This window comes from Zootoca vivipara, chromosome 10 (assembly GCF_965207765.1).
Source record: "Zootoca vivipara chromosome 10, rZooViv2.hap1.1, whole genome shotgun sequence".
In the NCBI taxonomy this organism is placed as follows: domain Eukaryota; kingdom Metazoa; phylum Chordata; class Lepidosauria; order Squamata; family Lacertidae; genus Zootoca; species Zootoca vivipara.
The window spans coordinates 30,873,197-30,894,110 of NC_142593.1; the positions used below are offsets into that span (position 1 = coordinate 30,873,197).

At 40.6% G+C, this 20,914-nt stretch overlaps 1 protein-coding gene across 1 annotated transcript in view; it reads left to right on the forward strand.

Moving 5' to 3' along the window:
* The window catches only part of EDIL3 (EGF like and discoidin domains 3), a 223,957-nt gene that overhangs the window by 119,354 nt on the left and 83,689 nt on the right, over positions 1-20,914 (forward strand). Inside the window, exons 4-5 of the mRNA XM_060280211.2 lie at positions 3,985-4,113; positions 16,048-16,161. Of these exons, the coding sequence (XP_060136194.1) occupies positions 3,985-4,113; positions 16,048-16,161 (243 nt within the window). The remainder of the gene's footprint in view (positions 1-3,984; positions 4,114-16,047; positions 16,162-20,914) is intronic.

Consider the following 20,914-nt stretch of genomic DNA (forward strand, 5'->3'; position numbering starts at 1 on the left):
CAGCAGAACATGTGGAATTTGTACTGTATTTCTTATATGGATTCCTTCTAGTTGGGATTTATTGAGAGATTTCTGTTGAACAATGAAGCTGAATATACCGTAAATTAACTAAATAAATAACTAACATGCTTTTTGGGGCAGAAAGTAAAACAGATGTTAATAAAGTATATGTTAATAAAGTTTGCTTTTGGCTTCTCCAAAGTGGAGCAGCACCAGAAGGAGAGATTATACACATAAGAACCCAACTGGGCTCCTCAATAAAAGAAGAAAATAAACTGGCTCCCTAGCAGACTACTTGAGCCTACTTCAAGTGTCCCTATTTTCCAGGGATAGTACCAGATTTACAAAATCCATCCCAGTTTCTGATTTGATCCTGGAATGTTCTGCTTTTCCTTGGGATATCCCAAGGAATGTTCTGCTTTTCCTTGGGATATTTTCAATGGAGAAATGTTGGTGGGTATGGAGTTATCCAGCCCCTGAGCCATCTGAAGGAAGGCCTGTATAGGGAGGTTTTTTAGTGTTTAATGTTTTATTATGTTTTTATATCTGTTGGAAGCAACCCAGAGTGGCTTGGGCAACCCATTCAGTTGTGTGGGATATAAATAAAGTCATACCTCGGTTTAAGTACGCCTCGGTTTGAGTATTTTTGGTTTAAGTACTCTGCGGACCCGTCTGGAACAGATTAATCCACTTTCCATTACTTTCAATGGGAAAGTTCGCTTCAGGTTAAGTACGGACTTCCGGAACCAATTACACTCATACCTCTGGTTAAGTACGCTTCAGGTTGAGTACTCCGCGGACCCGTCTGGAACAGATTAATCCACTTTCCATTACTTTCAATGGGAAAGTTCGCTTCAGGTTAAGTACACCTCAGACTGCCGGAACCAATTGTGTTTGTAAACCAAGGTACCACTGTAGTTAAATAAAGAAATGAATAGGACATCCCTGTTTTCATGAGAGAAATGCTTTAGATGAGATTCCTCCATTGAAGGGGGTTGGACTAGATGACTCTTCAGTCCCTTCCAACTCTAAGATTCTATGAAATGTTGGAAGGTATGTGAGCCAGGCTAAAACATTGTCTTGCTAGAGATTTTGTCTGGGTTTTGTTGTTGTTGTGGACGGGCCTAATGTGAAGAATCAAATGAAGCCTTCATCCATTTCCGTTTTTATTTCTCAGTTAAATATTCAGAGCAATTTAAAACAAACAAAACAAACAAGCAAACCTCACAGTGCTATGGGCAGTACAGATAGAAAGCAAGCCATATATGTCTTCTTGTTTCTGAAATAAACATTTTATTATTAAACTCTATTATCATTTCTATAATAAACTCTATTAACATTTGTTATGTGACAAATTCCTTATTAGGGGGTTGACAAATGTTCACAGAGCCATAGATTTACAGCGGTTTCTGGTTCACACTATTGCCTGTGCTCTATTGTTCTTGATTTTTGTTGTTCCTCTGAAAATGCATTCTGAACCAAGCTGAATTTTGAATAAGTGCCACTTTGTGTAAAGAGTCAACAGTCCTTTTATAAGGAAGAGAAAACAGGAAATTGTTGTATAGAGTGTGACACATATGGAAATGTACAATTTTGGAAATGTTAATTAATTCCACCTCTAGTCTTTATTTATATGTAAATTAAATGGCAGGAAATAAAATACGATTTTAAGTGGGCAAACATATATTTATTTTCATTTTTTTTAAAAAAAAAGCACACCATTGTAGTTCAAGGAATGAAGATTAGTTCTTTATTGTGGTGGAGAATTTAGAAGCGGTTGTGAAGAGCTCACTTCAGATGTTCCCAACCATGTAATCATTTTTTAAAATACTAACAGAATTGACTGCCAGTTCTTTGTAGGAGGAACATTTGAGGTAAAGAATCTTCATCATTTGCCAGGTTTTTATGCAAACCAATGGCTATGATCCAATGCTGGATAGGCAAAGCAAGGATTCATAAACACATTGATGGAATGTTGATTTCCATCCATAGTTTATTGGCACTGGAATAATGCAAAATACAGGAACATATACTGCCAATGCTGTAATATAATGAAGATTATGGATTGGATCCATGGTGCTCCCTCTTTCACAGAAGGATGCCATAAATGGATGGGTCTTGGAGGTGACCCTTGAAGAATGGAGGCAACTTTTCTTGATTCTTGAACTGCACCACATCCCCCTGTGCCAAGCCCCATGCTATTCCAGATAGCCCCCCAGCCCTCTAGAGCTGGTGGGAGAGTGCAAGTAGAGGACTGTGTAGTGGGGCAGTGGCGCTCACCTGACCTCCTGACAGCTGAGTTGCTGCTGCTTACTGGGAAGGAAAAGGGGATGGGCAAGATGGTGGGGACCTCACTGTGGTGCAAATACAAGAGGACCAAATTGGTTCTGCTGGTGCATTTGCACCATGATAGCCTCCCTGGTGCCTTGCCCCTCCCAGGAGACTCCAGAGGGCAATCCCCATCATATTCTCCCTAGGAAGAGACCAGCAGTGCCTCCTGTTTGCCCACCAGCTGCTATAGAGGCAACACAGGGGAGGATTGCTGAGGAGGCAGCAGATCTGGCCTCCAAGCAGCAGCAGGGAGCAGTACATTCCTTGGAGGTTGGATCTGCTGCCCCTGTGGATCCTGCCACCTGAGGCTGTTGCCTCACCTTGCCTCATAGGTAGGCCAACCCTGGAGTTTGCTATTCTCCTCTTGTTTATCCAATTCCGGGAAGATTTTTTCCCTTCATGATTAGGTCCTCTGTGTTTCACAGCATGTGGTCTACATTCACCAATGGCAAGTAACATTCAAAAGTATGATGTTCTTGCATTCAACAGTGAAGACAAGTGCTAATTCTTTGCCAGAAAAAAAGTTTATTTGTAACATATGTGAATCCTTAGTGCTGATAACACCAAAGTTGCAGGTTTGGGTTGGACTAGATGAGCCTCAGGGTCCCTTCCAACTCTACAGTTCTATGATTCTTTACACAGCCTGTCTTTGCCCCTGCCCCCACCCCCAGCCGCATCCTTACATGCACTACTTCCTTCTATGGGTGAGTTTGCCTTTCTAGCAATACACCTTAAAAGATAACCTTAGGAGGGATTTGATGGTAACAAAACTCACAATTAAAGAGGTACTCGGAATTCAGTGGTCTCTGTGGTATCAATGCCCATTTGTCTGATGATGAAATTTGGGTGGTGGTGGTGATCAAATCCATTCTTTTCAACCTTTTCATGTGTTATCCAGAAAGGGTGTCAAGGAAAACTACACTACTGTATTCGACTCTCTTGTAAACAACAATATATTACTGGAGCCAGATCCTAAGCCAAACTGAGTCAATCTGGGATTTAGCAAAAGTCAAGTCTTTCCTGTATCAGTCTCTATAGTCACAGTGCTGTGACTCTCCAGTGGTTTGACTTTACCCCTGAAAGTTCATATTCTTCCATTGTCTCCCCAGACAGGTAGATGCCAAGCAAACATGTTGAGGCAGCTGCGGGTATAGGGGGAAGAATGAGACACAGGCAGGCTTCATGCATTGTGCCCCCCCCCCCGATTTAGTCTGCATCGTCCTGGGTTGAATTGGGGCCATTCCAAAGCACCAGATCAAGCTCTGAATCAGATTGGGAAAGCCATGCAGAGCCCTAATGATTACTAATATATTATATATTTTGGAAAGTTGTGAGGGTTTTTTTTTGGACACCTCTTAAGATGTGGTAATCAAATTTTACAGGATGGTACCTGAGATCAAGGAACAGGTTTCATATAGTTTTGGATACAATTGTTCAGTATTGTGAATCAGGATGGACTGAACCTTTCAAAACTGCATTGATTTCCCTAGCAATGCTAGGTATAGGCCAGCTAGTGGGTTAATACTTCCTGAGCAGATGTGTCTTCACATAACCTTTATCACTTGATGACTGAGTGAAATGATGGCAGCCGAGTGTCTTTTCTGCATTCATATTTGATGTGTCATTTTCTTTTCATTCTTTTTTATCTTTCAGGGCCATGCATTCCTAATCCCTGCCATAATGGTGGAATATGTGAAATTAGTGAAGCCTATAGAGGAGACACATTCATAGGCTATATCTGCAAATGCCCAGAGGGATTTAATGGGATCCACTGCCAGCACAGTAAGTTTCAATATAACACTTCTTCTGCCCCTTTAGAACTATAATGCAATTCAGAGGTCACCAAGTTTTGAGGGCCTGTGGGCACCTTTGCAAACCAGAGAAAATGCTGTGGGCACCACACACAGAGACTGTAAACAAGGACACACTGCAACCTAATGCTTCTTTCAAGCCTAATTTCAATGGGAAAGGGGTAGTGGAGAGGATCCTGTGCACCAACTGATGACATATCAGCGACGCAACTCCTATCCTACAAAGGGGTGTGCTGGTACAGTTTTATGGACTTCAGCCAACAGCTTTGGAAAACTATTACTGTTTTGATTGATCTTCATATATTGTGGTAAGGCTGGCTGTCAGTCTGAGGAGTAAAATAAAAAAATTCCTTCAGTAGCACCTTAAAGACCAACTAAGTTTTTATTTTGGTATGAGCTTTCGTGTGCATGCACACGAAAGCTCATACCAAAATAAAAACTTAGTTGGTCTTTAAGGTGCTACTGAAGGAATTTTTTTATTTTACTTCGATCCAGACCAACACGGCTACCTACCTGTAACCAGTCTGAGGAGCTTTAAGAAAAGTGACTTGTAGGATTCCTCTATCCATGGACCTCTTGGGCTTACAGGGCGGTGGCAAGCTAAACAGCACTATGTGGCTCAGTGCAGCTACTACTTTAATGTCTCACAATGCCCCAGATTGATGCTTAGTCAGGAGTAGTTAGGGAATTAGCATAGCTCCCAGTGCTGCTCAGACAGCCAGGCTATATAACCCTTTTTAAGTGGGTGCCACAAAACACATATCACAGTGCTCTGGTCGGAGTCACTGGAACCTTGGTAGCTGACCAAAGTGCTGATTCTGGTCCTCACCTTGTGGCTGTTCAGATTTGTATCCTAGTTGTTCAGAAGGGCTCAATTCTGAAGGCAGGATGGTGGGAGGAGAGGAGAGACCTAATGATTTCTTCTTCTTCCTTTTCCTTAGTATGTGTTTTTTAAGCACACACACAGTTAGAAGAACTTGATTCCTTGTCATAAAATAAAGATGAGCTGAATTGGGTGTCAGAAAAGTGGGATGTGGCCGGATTTGCCGTATGGCTCGTGGTTTCGTCTTGATGTTGTCAGCAGTTCATTTGGTTAATGATAGCTGGAGATGAAAAGGGCTGTAAAAAGCAGATATTTATGCTAATAGGTTTCCCCCCCATATTCGCTCTTTCAACCCATTTTAATACCAGCCTGAGACAGGTGCTCTTAGTCATGTTATTTAATTCAATAGGAAGACTTTCCTGAGGGCTTTATTAATGAACACACTGGATTTAAAAGCAATGGGCTTCCTAACATTTAGGCTGAAGGCACAGCATTCATTTTACCTACAATTTGTTATAACTACTTGGGAAAATATCTATTAAATTATGAATTAGACTCCTACCACCACCACATTTTCTCGTGATTTTGGGATTAAAAAGATGAAGGACTTTTGAAAATAATGCTTGTTTTCTCCATGTGAGCAATGCTAGGTCTTCTCCATCATGGAAGGCTTAGAGCAGGGATGGAGGACATATGGCCCATCAGATATTATACTACAGCTCCTACCAACCTCAGACAGCATGGCTAATGGTCAGGGACGATGGGGGTTGTAGTCCAACAACATTTGGGGGACTACAAGTTTCTCATTCCAGATTTAGACAACACAGCAGCAAGAAGAACCCAGTTTTGTCTCTCAGCAAGAATGGCATAGACATGTGGAAACTACTGACTCCACCAGGATAAAACAAGTCCAATGACACCTGGTGACTAAACCATATATTGGGATGATCAACACACAGTTTTAAAATGTGAAAAGTTTTATACCTGTCTATCCCCTATACAAATGAGTCTTTCGAAGAAATTTGTAATTAAAAACTAAATATAAGAGCAATAGTAACCCAATCATGAAAATCCAAGTTAATAAGACCAAAAGCAGCCCAAAACAAAAACACACCAGGACAGCACTAACAATCACATTAAGCAACAACACCTTTGAAAGGGGAAATTGTCAGTTGCTAGAAGTGGGAAAGAAATAGAGAACCTAACCTCCTGAGGTTGGCAGGTCTACTTATGAGGTGCCACCACAGAAAAAGTCTTCTTGTATGTTGCCACCAACCTGTCTCTTCTAAGAGAGGGCATGCAAGAGGGGCAAAACAGCTGACAAACATGTAGGCGTAAAAGGTGTTGGGGCTTCAAGTAGTCTGGTCACAAACTGTTTAGGGCTCTATATGTGATAGCCCTTGGATTGGTAGCCAGTGCTGCTGATACGTCTATGGAGTCACATAATCCCAGATTCTTGCCCTTGTTAAGATTTTAGCAGCAACATTGCACCCCAGTTGTTTCAAAACCAGGCCTGCATCCAGGCTGAAATATGTCTAGTTAATCAGTTTCATTTGGGATTCCTTGAATTGGGTCACCAATAAATGCATAAGCACCATATTTAAAAATGGAATAATGGGCACTGACTTATGATTCTTCAATACAGCAGAATCCAAAGATTGCTGCTTTAAGAGAAGACAAACTATTGCCATTTGTAGACAGGGCAGAATAGAACCCTTAAGGAGAATTCAACATTTCCACCACACAATTAGCTAGTCCTCCTCTGGTTGCCAGTCTGGATGGGCAAAGGTCAAGTACATCTTTGAACAAGCTTCCTGATACAAGGATCCTGTCCAAGTTGCTCTCCAACTACTGTGGACCTTGATGTAAAGGACCAATATATCCAAAAAGCTCCACTAGCCAATTACGTGCAGATGCAGTGGTTGTAGAGCAGGCATCAGCAACCTCTAGCTCATGGGCCGGATCCGGCCCACAGATCAAGCCACCCGCTCGGCAAGTCCCCTGCGTGCTGCGCTAAACCGGCACAGTGCAGTGCGGGGACTTGCCGTGTGGTGCCGGAAATGGCATCTGCACACTCGCAGATACCAGAAACCGCGTCTGTGCATGCCCAGATGTCGAAAATCGCTTCTGTGGAGATGCGATTTTTGGCTTCCAGGCATGCGCTGAAGCAATTTCCGGTGCCACGGACATGCACAGACGTGATTTCCGGCATCGCGCTGTGCATGTCCAGCCCACGCCCGGAAAACCTTGCCGACCCCTGTTGTAGAGAAATTAGCCCTTTATCACTGCCATCTTTGCCATGGAATAGATGTGAAAGTGGACTCTAGCCTGTGCTCAGTCAGATTCATAACGGGTCTGCTTCTCTTGCAGCGAGTTATCTCTTACCCATTTCATTGCCAACAACTTATCAGAAAACTGGAAAACCACAATGTGTTCAAATGGACAAATATAATGTGTTGGTCAATTATGGGAATTGCTGAGTTAGCTTACTTCACACAGCCATAGTTTCTCACAAATATCAGGACTGTATTTAAAACAAAAACAAGAAAGGGCCACTTTATATTCTTGATTTTAAAAGAATCTTATAGAAATAGAGTTGTCAGAGCAAAGGGAAGCTAGGCAATCCAGTAGCAGCTTCAAAGTAAACATGCACAGTACTGTTTTTATTACCAATGATTCTTTTCTTTTTTTTCCTCCTCCACCCCCAATGTCTTAAGAATATGCATAAGACCTTTTTCAGAAGCAAATATTATACAACACCATTTTTTTTCAACTAGGAGAATATATGCACTATCTCTTACTGTAGACTGGTATTTAGAAAATCAATACATAATAATAACAATAATATTTTTATACCCCACCCATCACCCATCTGGTGGGGCATAAATAGAGGAGGAACTAAATAGAAGAGGAACTATGATAGCACATTGACACTGTAGGTGCAAAATGTAAGCTATAATCAATATTATGAAGTATTGCACCCCAGTCATTCTTGGGTTCCTTTGTTTTTGCAGTTGAAACATTCCAGCATATGTTACCTTAACTAATGGAGTGATTATGGTTTGATTGGATACCACTCCTCTCTCTCAGCCACTAACTAGGAATTTCATTTATCTAATATAAATGTATCCAAAATGTAAATAAATGAACTTCAGGCTATATTTGTAGCATTTTAAAAAGCTGAACTCCTTTCCTAAATGCATCAACGGAGAGTAATCTAGTTGATTAAACACATTCTCCAGAGTGGTGCATGTTTTTGTCCAATTCGTTGCTAACAAATTTATATAGGCTTATAAAATATCTCCTCCTTGCTTCCTTGTCTGTGAACTCATTGGAATTCAGGTATGTGCTCTGCTGAAACTTATGCTGTGTACAGAAGCTGAGTGACCTCATTCCAAAGCAAGTGGCATCTTCTGGAATTCAGATTACTGAGTGTCGACCTGTAATTTAGTTTATCTCAAATCGTAATATCTAATATTACCCAACCAAATCAATTAAACTAGATAATTAGAAAGCTTATCACACGGCACTGACAAAATCATGCCAACGAATCTCAAAATGAATATTTCTGTGATTCCCTGACATTTGGTTCATGTACTGGATCATGTACACAATTAATATGTAAATTGCAGAGCATATCACTATTAATTTTAACTGATTTCATATGCTGAGCTTGACAGCTGTGGCTTATTATTAATGTTTCAATATCCCTCAAAAGCTCCTGATGCTTCATTGGTGATACCAATAGGCACATATTCTCTATGCGACTGTGAGGGGTCATAAATTGAACTGCAATTAGTATGGGTGGGAAAGAAATCCCAGATGTCTCAAATGCAGTTGCTAATAATGTGATATATTTTAGCACTGAGCTGTGAAACAAAGTGTGCAGAGGAGAACCCATGCTGATTCCTACCATTATCAGACCTTGTGTAACAGATGCATTGTTCTAGACGCACCCTGAGGTATTAAAGGATTCCTAGGCTTTCAAACCAAGACTGCTTAACCACCTCATTAAAGGCTATCTTGCAACTGTACAATTCTCTGCTCCCCAGAATTTTATTCCTCACATTTTGTACCCCATCATTCCTTCAAGGATCTCAGGAAGACATATGTGGGTCCACCCCATTGTTCTGTTCACAATAAAACCCTGTAAGGCCCAGGATCACCCTGTGAGAGGGAATGTCAAATGCAGGTCTCTCCCCCAGTACAAGTCCATCACTCTAGCCCCATTACCAATTTTCCTCAACTGTTTAAGTGGAATTGGCATACAGTACAGTAGCTCCTAGGTCATTTATTTATTTTATAAAAGTTATATACTGCTTGATTGGAGCAAAAAAAAAACCTCAAGGTGGTTCATGAATCATCAGTGAGCTAGGACAATCATAATTTCCTCGCATAGGCAGTCCAAGATGGTATGCTTGCTCTTGCTTATCTACAGTTCCAACCTAAAACAACTACTGTACTCACCAGCAACAACATGCCACATAACAGAATCCCAAATACAGGGGCCCAACCTGCAACAAATTCAAATGCCAACTCTGTCCCTAAAACCACACTGGCAACGCTGTCACAGGACCTGTTAACAGCAGCCGCAGCCATTCACCTGTCCATCTTCCAAGTTTGTAAGTGATTTTCTATATGGTAGTGCCCCTCTGCTTCCTACTTCTGTTTCAGCAGAACAGCAGCCTCTCTATTGATGCTGAGCTGGACAAGCTTATTGGCAAGGCAGCTACAGCAATGTAGGTATGGGAGAATGTGATGCTAACATCCAATACCAAGGCAAAGGTCTACCAGGCATGTGTTCAGCACACTTCTTTATGGAAGTGAGTTGCGGCCAACTTACAACCACCTGGAGGAATCTCTCAACACCTTCCACATGCATTGTCTCACAAAGATTTGGTGTATCACATGGCAGGACAGAGTTGTTGTTGTTTTAAAAAAAGATGTGCTCTCCCAAGCCCACATTCCCAGGATATACGCAGTTTTCTTATAAATATTCATTAACTTTTTTCGGTCACTAGCTCAATTACAGTTTATTATACTTCATATTGATTCAAGCAAATGACAGGTGATATAATGGATAATCTCAGTGTTCTATTTTTAAAAAAAGATGCAGTTCCAAAAGAACAAAGTCTTTGAAAATATTATCTGGCCTACTTGAAAGCTTTGAATTTATGTTAATCCACATTTTTAAGCTACCAGTACTGAGGAAGCCTGACCAGGGCGAAACAAGGGACGTACCCGGGAACCTTGTCTTTTCTATGGACATTGCTTTTTTGCTGCACTTGGCACCATTGAATATACTTCTGCCACCTCATGGACTTTGGCTTGCCACGCCCGTTTGCCAATTGGACCCACTAGTGCATGCTCCACACCTGCTGCACACCTTCTCTTGTGGTACTCTTTGACTATCTCATTCATTTTGGACTGAGTCCGTATCAACACTTTAAGTTGGGGGATGTGCCTCCGCTTGTGATATATGATGTTCTTATTTACATGACAACAAAAAATTTTTGAACCTTCCTGTATAAGTCTATGAATTTTTTATTATAGCCAGTTACGTTTGTGTATAGCTTGACTGTGTTCGTAACTAAGGTTTGTTGTGTAGTCTTAGCCTCTGGTCTAAAGGCTACACCCAAAGCAGAATGTGGCTACTAGGTTGCTGAGTGGAGCAGCCTGATAGAACCATGTGTCACTAAAAGCTTAGCATTGGCTGCCAGTGAGCCATCAAACCCAGTTCAAGGTGTTAATACCAGCATACAAAGCCCTAAATGGCTAGGGATCCAAATTCCTAAAGGAATAATTCTCCCAGTATCAACCACCTTGGGCCCTATGATCAGCAGGTGAGGGGATCACCATGCATCTGCACAAAGCCAATACCATATATACGGACTAAAATTAGGATGTTTTCATGAAATCAAACATAACAGAATCAACAAATCTTTTTAGATAATGAATATCAGCCGTACAATTTTGACAAAAAATGTATAGTTATTGTTTGTTTGCACCATTCATATATCTGTTGAGGTAATTCACTGTTGCATTTGTATCTCAATCATCTTCCAAGGCACTCAGGGAAATGTACATAAAGTTAATTTATTTCCCTCCTCACTCATCATGATACCATTGTGAAAAGAAAAAGCAAATCTGAGAAATAGTAATTTACTTGCCCAGGGCCACCCAGAGTGGCTGTACAGAAATTTGAATCCAGCTGTATGAGGTCCAGTTCCAATTCTAACAATATAGCACTATATGAATTCAGGAACCTCTGGGTTTTGTATACTTCACATTCTGAAGGTAGCACCTTTAAACGCTTCAAGCTTAAATAAATAATTCTCCAAAATCAGAATTATATAGCAATCCTCAGTTAAAGGAAGAAATTGTTATTTCCATCAATAGGGGTTTGCATGGAGAAAGGCTCACACAATGGACCAAATGCTGGTTTATATGCTAATTTTCATTTTTATCACTCAGTACAGCACACTTATCATAAAGTGTGTAACTTATGTAAATATTTTCAGTTTTTCTCCAGATTATTTATTCAAACAAGCAAAAGCTATTATCTGAGCCCTGAGCGTATTTTATTTTTCTCCGTTATCCGTTTCCCTCGATTTCTTAGAAAGTATAAGTTTTTCTCCAGTTTTTCTCTTTCAAAAAGTGGCTTGTTTTCTTCCTTTGAAATAAAGAGTGGAAAAGTCATTTTATATTGAATCAGCACAATCTCTCCCTTTCCTCCCCAGAACTTCAGAAAGAAGGAAATGTTTATTGCTCTTTGTTGTCTCTCCAGGAGACCCTTCAGGTTCAGACAGCTTTTTGAAAATGACCTATTGGTCATTTGATTCTCATGAAATGTCTTGACTTCTAAATTTGGAGGTTGCTGGCAACCTTAATGTCTGTGTCATGACACAATGCGCAACACTGTATCAGTGGAGGAAAACAGAGACTCGTTTAAGACAAAATAAAAGAGAGACTGAGCCTAGTTTATCTGAAGAAAAAAGAAATCGGATTCAGCTCCGCATAATTTGGCAAAGCTATTGTATTTAAATATGGGGAAAGTATTTCAACTTTCTGCAGTTTCTCTTATTGAAATTCAAGTGATAGTTGAAAAGCTGCTCCACCTTGCATTTAAGCTGGACTCTTGCATGTGAGCCACCCAGTTATTGTTGAAAGGGAAGTGCAAGCTTGGCGCCAGTGTACATATCACACGAGTCCTGTTGGGACTGATTATAGCTAAGTGGTAGAACATAGGCTTTGCATGCAAAGGGTCACATTCGCAATATCTGGTACCTCCACCAGGGTGAAAGCACTTTGCTTCAGCTGAGATCCTGGAAAGCTGCTGCCAGTTAGAGCAGACAAAACTGGACTAAATGGGCAAATTGTCCTGGTAGAAGGCAGCTTCTTGTGTTCCTGTGGAGGCCAGTTGAAACAAATGCATGGTATGTTCAACCACACCATGACATAAAATTGCCCATGTGATGCAAACCATCCTGGTGAAAATCAATCAAAATTGTATTTCATTAGCCGGTTGGCCTTGGCACATAAAAGGATCCAGGCGGTAACCTACTGCTATAATACAGAGAATGTATCAAATACACTTGCAAAACAGCGAATATAAAATCATGCTATATAAAACAGAGTTTGATTTTAAAAAACTATGACAAATCATGTGAGTTTTGTCTGTTGTAATATATTTAGAGACATCCGAGGCTAGAGGAAATTAGCCTGTCAAAAGGGCCCTGAGTTTCAGGGCCTGCAAGATATAAATGACCACTGTGGGTAACCCTGGGGTTAGCGTCCACCAATAGAAATTTCATGCGGTCATCTTCCAAGGCAATGAGTGGGGGAATTAGTAGAAGGAGCTTCTGTCTTATTGTGTCCTATAGGGGGGCAGTGAAAGAAAAAGTGGATAAAGTCCTCTATCTTTCCCTTGTTACACGGGCAGAGTCGAAGGTCGAGGGGAGTGTTGGAGAATATACCCTGTAGGAATGCTGTGGGAATGGAGTGGAAGCAGGCAAGTGTGAAGGCTCTTCTTTGCATAGGGTTCATCAAACCTGGTGAAAATTCAGGCTACACCTACCATGCATAGAAGTTGCCATGTGGGATCCATTTTAACCATTATCCATGTAGCTATTATAAAGAATAGTTGCTCTGAGTTCTTGGCTTAATCGTCAAGCAATTAAAAAGATACTGAAACTTCTAACCAGAAACAGCATGATAGAAAAAAATGCACGTCCATCAGATTATGCCAATCAGTCATGCTCGTCATTGGTGCTAAATAAAAATTTGCAAATTACCCCATGATGTATTTTTAATGCAGCCCTTTGGACTGAGCAGATGGCTTGTCCTAGATTGTATGGTTTGGCTGCTACCGCCCCACTATCCCCAACCTTTCTTTCTCCGTGTTGAGCTTGGCCTTTCAGATGTTTCATCTTCCTTTTGATTACCTTACGGTGATAAATGGCCATTTTCAGAAGTAATCGGAATTAAAGGTCCACTTCGTCCAACATTCCATTTTCAACAGAAGGTAGTGAGATGCTCCTGGGAAGCTTTCAAGCAGAACATGAAAACAACTGAACGCCCCTGCTGTTTATCTCTGCACTTCTGTGGGAATGGGTCAGTTGGATGAATCTGGTGTTCATAAGTATATTGCTTCTGAAGGTAGCTTAACTGCTGCTGTGATTTCATTTCCCACAAGACTTTAGCATTTAGGAAACAGGCCTATTGAATCCATTCACATTATCATCTGAGGGCAGTCCTATAAACACAAGGACTTTCACAATGAGACATTCTTATGTCTGTCCTTGTCTAGAAAGAACGCTTTATTGGAATTAAAAGATTGGGGGGGGCAAATTTAAGCCTTTTCCTTTCTTTTAATAAAAGGTTTGTTGGAGAATTTTGCTGGTTTGAAATGTAGCTAAGCATCTATTACACACAAGGGGATTTAAAATGATATTTGCTAAAGGATGATGGCTTTATAATCTTGCCAGAATTGAGTTTACCTTCGGCATTAAGGCATCTCCAAATGTATTCTGTGTGAACCTTTCTTGCACTGACAGGCCAGTTTGTGCACAAGAAATATAACTAACAACTTTCACGAAATTTTCGGAGTTTAATTTTGGTTTTTTTAACCCAATACATGCTCCTGCAGAACAGCTAGTATATTCTATTAGATAAAACTGCAGCACATTCCTATGCATGTATACTGGGAAGCAAGTCCCACCATGTGCAATGGGACTCTCTCAGGTAAGGGATTAGCCACACTTTTGCCCTGCTCTTTCCAGGTACAGGTTTTCTTAGGGGAAATGGAGCTTTAACTTATGGACCACGCCTGGAAAGAGCAGATGAAAGGTAAGTGTGCAGAAGCCCTTAGGGTACAGCTTAAGGCTGAAATCCTATAACCACTTAGCTGGGACAAACCCCATTGAACCAAACAGAACTTACTTTTGCACAGAGATCATTTGGGTTGTACTGTACAACTTTGGCAGGTAGTATTTGCCTGCATTCTGTTCCTTCCTGTTACCTGTAACATATAATACTTTTAAAATAATGTGACCAGCACCTGGTTGCAAATCCTACTTGCACAAGAAAACTATGTTCTCTTGGAAAAGTGCTTATTCTGTCTGTAGACTGAAATGTTCTTATAATTTTGAACTATTCCTCTAATGACTTCTAACTTTCTTTCATATGACTTTTTAAATTGCATTTTCAACAACAAAAGTAGTAGTACCGGTGGTAGTAGTAGTAGTAATACAGTCTATCAAAATACTGGTTAAATATACAGTCACTTTTGGTAATCAGGTTCAATAAAAATGATAGGAATTCTTTCGCCGGAAGCATACTTTTAAAGTGTGAAATTACATGGGAAATAAGTTAATGGCATTACTAAGAAGCCTATCCCAGTATGTATTAAAGGCAATTAAAATGGGGGGGGGGAATTATGAACTCTCTCCATATCATTGAGAAAGTTTTAATTTTCAACCAATATTCACTCTCTTCAGGCAAGATCCAATTCTAGTAGACTGGGGGTTGCTTCAGAAAATGTTTCATTCATAGGAATGGATCCTCATGTTAATCCATGTTGAAAGCTGTCACCTATGAAGGACTTCATACCATGTCACCTTTATAGGGAGGAAGAGCTACATTGACCCCTTTTAGGATTTTCCATATAGCTGGCAAATTCTGCCTTGAAGTAGATATCATTTCCCACAGAGTAAGGGCCTACAGTGAAGGTGATATTGACTGAACTGTGACTCTTCTAGAGTAGACACTGAAGAAATAGCTTTACAGTACTTTTCAGAGCTGTGTGCAGTCCAATGGATCAATTTCTATCAGTTTTAATTACAGGTAGGTAGCCGTGTTGGTCTGACATAGTCGAAACAAAATAAAAAAATCCCTTCCAGTAGTACCTTAGAGACCAACTAAGTTTTTATGAGCTTTCATGTGCATGCACACTTTTATCAGTTTTAAGTGAAGGACAGGAGATAGTAAAGGACTGGCTCCCTTAGTGGAAGTGAGTGAACATTTCGTATTTAAAACATTATTGTGTTCATTTTGGAAATGCAATTAAAAAATGCAGCCAATGAATCAAAACACTCAACAGGGTTGAAACAGCTACATCTATTGCCATATCTTGCTACTGTGAGACAAAGTATAGTGTCTAAGTTTCTGCAACCATCAATTATGCATTCTCCTGTTCCAGTTATGGCTTATGTCAAAATCTCATAATGCTCTTTTACGTCACATCAGTTTCAATGAAAGTGGGTTGATCATATAGCTGTCTTCCACTGAAACTAACAGAGATGTTAAAGTGTCTTAATTTGAATACATTGCATCAGAGAGAGAGGGAGGGAGAGAGACATATTATTGGTTGGTCCTTAATTGTGTGATTGAAAGGGAGGGAAAGGTATAAGAGTTTCAACAGTGTTAAAATAGTTTATGCCTAAGTGCATTCTTCAGTGAAAATAAGTTTGCTAGCCATACTTACCAAACACAATCTCACAAAGTGTCTGACTTTCTTATTGTGTAAAATGCAAATGTTATATTGAATATCCGTCTAATATTGTCATTGGGCATTCCCCACAGATGTGAACGAATGTGAAGCTGAACCCTGCAAGAATGGTGGCATTTGTACAGATCTAGTAGCTAACTATTCATGTGAGTGTCCTGGCGAATTTATGGGAAGGAACTGCCAACACAGTAAGTGCAAATTACTATGTATAAATTTAAACTGCAGTCTTTCTGTTGCAAATAATAAGATGTAACATATTTAAATGAAGATGGTTTAAAAATGGCTGTGGCATGTCTTCCAGCCAGAGCTTTGCTTGATGCCCATCTTCTGTAATGATTCGTTCAAAGCTTCTCTCATGCCAAATCTCTTGCCATATCATGCAACTAAGCCAGGGTAGCATCAAGGGATTTTCTCCATGCCATTCTTTATTGCTTCCTGTTTACTCTGTCTTCCATTTTCACTCTTTCTGAATTCCATTTTAAGAAGAGACTTTTTATAATCAATTCCAGAAACAGAGCTTTCTGTGAGGTTTACTTTCAGTGTATTTGTGCCTTTTTTGCATTATCCCGCTTTGAGTTCATTGCTGATGAAAAGAAGGCAAAATATTGGTTTATTAAATGATTTCCAAAATGTATTTCAGGGCACATAAGTTCTCTCAATGTGGAGTACAATAATAGAATAATTATGAACGCTGTTCCTGCATCTGCAGCACAGAAAATTTGGGAATTGAAAATGGAACTGCAGAATTAAATTGCAAGTTTCCCTTGGTTTCACTTCAGAAAGAAGACTGGAACTCCAAAATACATAGGGGGGACATATAGTATTTGAGAAGCATCTCTAAATGAGAACCATAAGGAAAGTGTAAGCATTACAGATGAAAGAAAATGCTTAGGCTTTGCTCTTCATTTGGTATAATTGGAAAGAGACGACGCCACAAATGGTTGGCTCAGTTTTCATGGATCTCGGATTCATGTATAATTCATGATACCTTCTACCGTATCCACCACTTATATGGGCAATTGTGAAGCCATAGCTTGCGTCACAATGCAGGCTGCATATACACTGCCATTTAATCTTCATCCAGCAAACTCCAACCACTGGTTTGGGAAGCATTGTACGCAATCAATACCTATTCTGTCATTTCTTCTGAAATATTGTGTTTTGATGCATTTTCCTTCTATTGAGTTAAAGAACAACCTAGCTATTTTAAACTGGTAATGGGTATACAGCCTTAGTCATGATCTCAATTCAATGAGATCTCAATTTAATGCTCAACGGTCATATGGGAAAGTTCCTCCCCATTTAACAGCAGGGAGGGTGTATGTGCATTGTTTCTAGTCTTCTTTATTGCTAATACTTAACTTGATACCCTGTATAGTGAAGATAGATTTTACCTATTTATCCATTTACTTTTACAAATGGAAGGGCTTCTTCTATCCATGAAAGACTTTGAAACAGTTGATGGACCTCCCTTGTGGAAAGGAGATGATTTTAAGCAATCCACCCTTTCCTTTGCAATTGCCACACAGTTCTTGGGGGTCTCGCAACCCTTCCAAAATTAGGAAACTCCTCTGGAGCCCCCTCCAGAGGGAGAAGGGAGTTGGCAAAATTGCCTCCCTTGTTTCTGTTGGCAGGAGCAAAGTTCTGGATTCAGGCCAAGCTTTATAATGCAGTGCAAAATCTTTCCTGGGAATCACTTCCTTTTCAGGCTACACTTAACTACCCTTCTTCATTCTTAAGATACGTTATGGTGTGCAAATAATATGCTGGACAGGTTGTTTAATATAGGTACTAAACTGTAGAATATTGAAAGACCCCCGTTTAGGGAGCCAACCACATATCTCGAAAGCACTTTGGCACCATTTCCCTAATTTTTAACATTCATTTGTGAGCTATAAACATAAATTGGTGTTGCAGAGTTCCTATTAAAATGTGATGTCCTAATCATAGCACAACATCCTACAAAATATAGTGAGGGCTCCCACTTTCTTCACAAGGGTTTACCATGTCATAACACGTAATTATGTAGTTATGCATTGTAATTACAACTCCTAATTGTATCATAGCATATATTTACAATAATTATATAATTGAAATCTGTCATGCCAATTATGCAAATTGATGAGTACTGATTACATCTACCTCAGTGAAACCAAGATTTTCTGACTATAGTCTAAGAATCCTTAAAATACTGCCACTGAGAATTGTAAAAGATATTATATATATATATATATATATATATATATATATATATATATATATATATAATACAAACATTCAATTCAGGTTTGGGTCATGATGGATTTTTGTTGAGGATTTTTGTTTGTTTTTCTTTATTTTGCTTTGAAGTTAACTTTGAACATTTTCAATCCAGGATATTTTTTGAACTTCCCTGGAGAGACTTTTCACAGCTTAATTGTAGCTCACTTCCTACTGTTCATTAATTCCAACTGATAACTGTTAGCTATGTTACCTCTCAAGAGTTGGCCTATTTTTATTGATTTATTTATTTGTTACTTTTTATTTTTTATGATTGGCATTCATATTAAAACTTCACTACAACCCGTGTGTGTGTGTGTGTGTGTGTGTGTGTGTGTGTGTGTGTGTGTAAGCAGCTATACAAACAATGGTATCTAATGTTGTCCATTTGCTGAGAAGGTGCCTGTCAACAGAATGGGTCCTCATTCAGATCACTGGTGCTTCTAGCTCAGTATTGTCCACACTAGCCGGCATCAGCTTTCCAGGCTTTCAGGCATGGATCTTTCTCACCCTACCTGGAGAAGCCAGGGGTTGAACCTGGGACCTTTGGCATGCAAGGTAGATGATCTACCACTGAGCTATGGCCCTCTGCAGCTTTGCTCCCTAAATCTTTCCGGGGAGGTTGGGGAGCCTCTGGAGCCTGTTTAGGCAGGTGCAGGGGACTATAGGGGAACCACTTGAATAGAGTATAAGTGTTGCATGAAGTCCAACTAAGTGCTGCAACATGGCCATTAAGTGAGCAAGCTTTATTGGGGGCCCAGGAGCAGGAAACACGGGGCTGGCAGGGCCCATACTGTGGAAAAATACAATAAACACACAGGACAAACATCTTGGGTTCAAATTGACCACAACCTTATGGATAACAGATGTAGTAAGTAGATTTTGGCATTGGCATTGGGTATGTATCCTGAAACAACCAATCCAATGGCTGCTTAATTATTTTGCAGGGTTGATTCTGTGTTAAAGATCCCTCTATGGCGTGCATCAAATAGAGGCGACCCCTTCAGGAATGCCATTTTGGGGAGTGCTGTGGCCCATTGGCCCCCAAATGAGCATCTGGACAGAAGCACACACCCCTGGAACCTTTCACTGGGGTGCCCCCAGATAACAAATTGAAAACGCTGTCCCTCCCAAGCCAATAAAGAGACAGAGGGTTGAAAGGTAAAAATATTTTATTCTGAGCCACAGAACAGAATCTCAGTTGGATACTTCCCAAGAGACTAAGTGTAGAACAAAGAATGCACAAAGCATTTATACAATTGTAGCGAACACAGACACATGATCTCCTGTGTCGCTATTGGCTAGGAATGCATGTGGACAAAGCATACTTAAGTCAGGTAGTTTTCTACTTGGCTATAGTACAGTTATTTCCTGAAAAGGGATGTGGATGGTGCTGTAGTCTAAACCACTGAGCCCCTTGGGGTTGCCAATCGGAAGGTCAGTGGTTCAAATCCACATGATGGGGTGAGCTTCTGTTGCTCTGTCTCAGCTTCTGCCAACCTAGCTGTTCAAAAGCATACCAGTGCAAGTAGATAAATAAGTACTGCTGTGACAGGGAGGTAAATGACATTTCTGTGCACTCTGGTTTCTGTCATGGTGTTCTGTTGCACCAGGAGTGGTTTAGCCATGCTGGCCACATGACCCAGAAAGCTGTCTGTGGATGAATGCCGGCTCCCTTGGCCTTAAAGCAAGATGAGCACCACACCCTGTAGTCACCTTTGACTGGACTTACTTAACTTTCCAGGGGTCCTTTACCCTTACTTCCTGACGCTCCCTTATCTCGAGCTTAGGCCAGGCCAGGCTAGGCGTAACTGGCCTTGCAGTTGTAACTATGAGAATATTGTGGTTGTGACTGTGGGAATGTGTTTATGCAGACTCAGCAGGCTGAGGTCAGCTGTGTACATGATGTGCAAAATCAGAGTTATGTCACCTCTGAGTTACAGCTCTGAGGTATGGCTCTGAGCTACGATACCTCTGAGTTATGGAACCCAGGTCTCAGAAATATGACAGAGAATGTGAGAGAAGTTGTGTGCTGTGCTGTGTTGACACTATGAGTCCTGACATCTGGCCCTAGGTCATGACATCCAGCTGGGTCCCAAATCATGGCATCCAGCTATCACCCTGAAGCCCAACCTGAAGCGAAAGTGCCATATCCTCCAACATTTCTCCAATGAAAATAGGGACGTCCCTTTCCATAATGATAATTTTACTATTTATACCCTGCACATCTTAGAATAATAGAATCATAGAGTTGGAAGAGACCACAAGGCCATCCAGTCCAACCCCCTGCCAAGCAGGGGGTTGCCCCAGCCACTCTGGGCAGCTTCCAACATAATAAAACATTGAACATTTTTTAAAAAAACCTTCCCTACACAGGATTTTCTTCAGACCGCTCAGGAGTCGAATAACTCCAAACCCTCCAACAGTTTCTGATTTGATCAAAATAGGGACACTTGGAGGGTCTGTGGTGTGTGGGTTTCTGATTTGATCCCAGAATGTCCCACTTTTCCTTAGGATGTCCCTAATTTCATTGGAGAAATGTTGGAGGGTATGGCAGGGCAAGCTAGTAAGGTTTGTGGGGTATAAATAGTAAAATTATCATTATGGGCTGTCCCTGTTTTCATTGGAGAAATGTTGGAGTGTATGTAACAGGGTGTCCAGAACTGTGACCACATGCCTGCA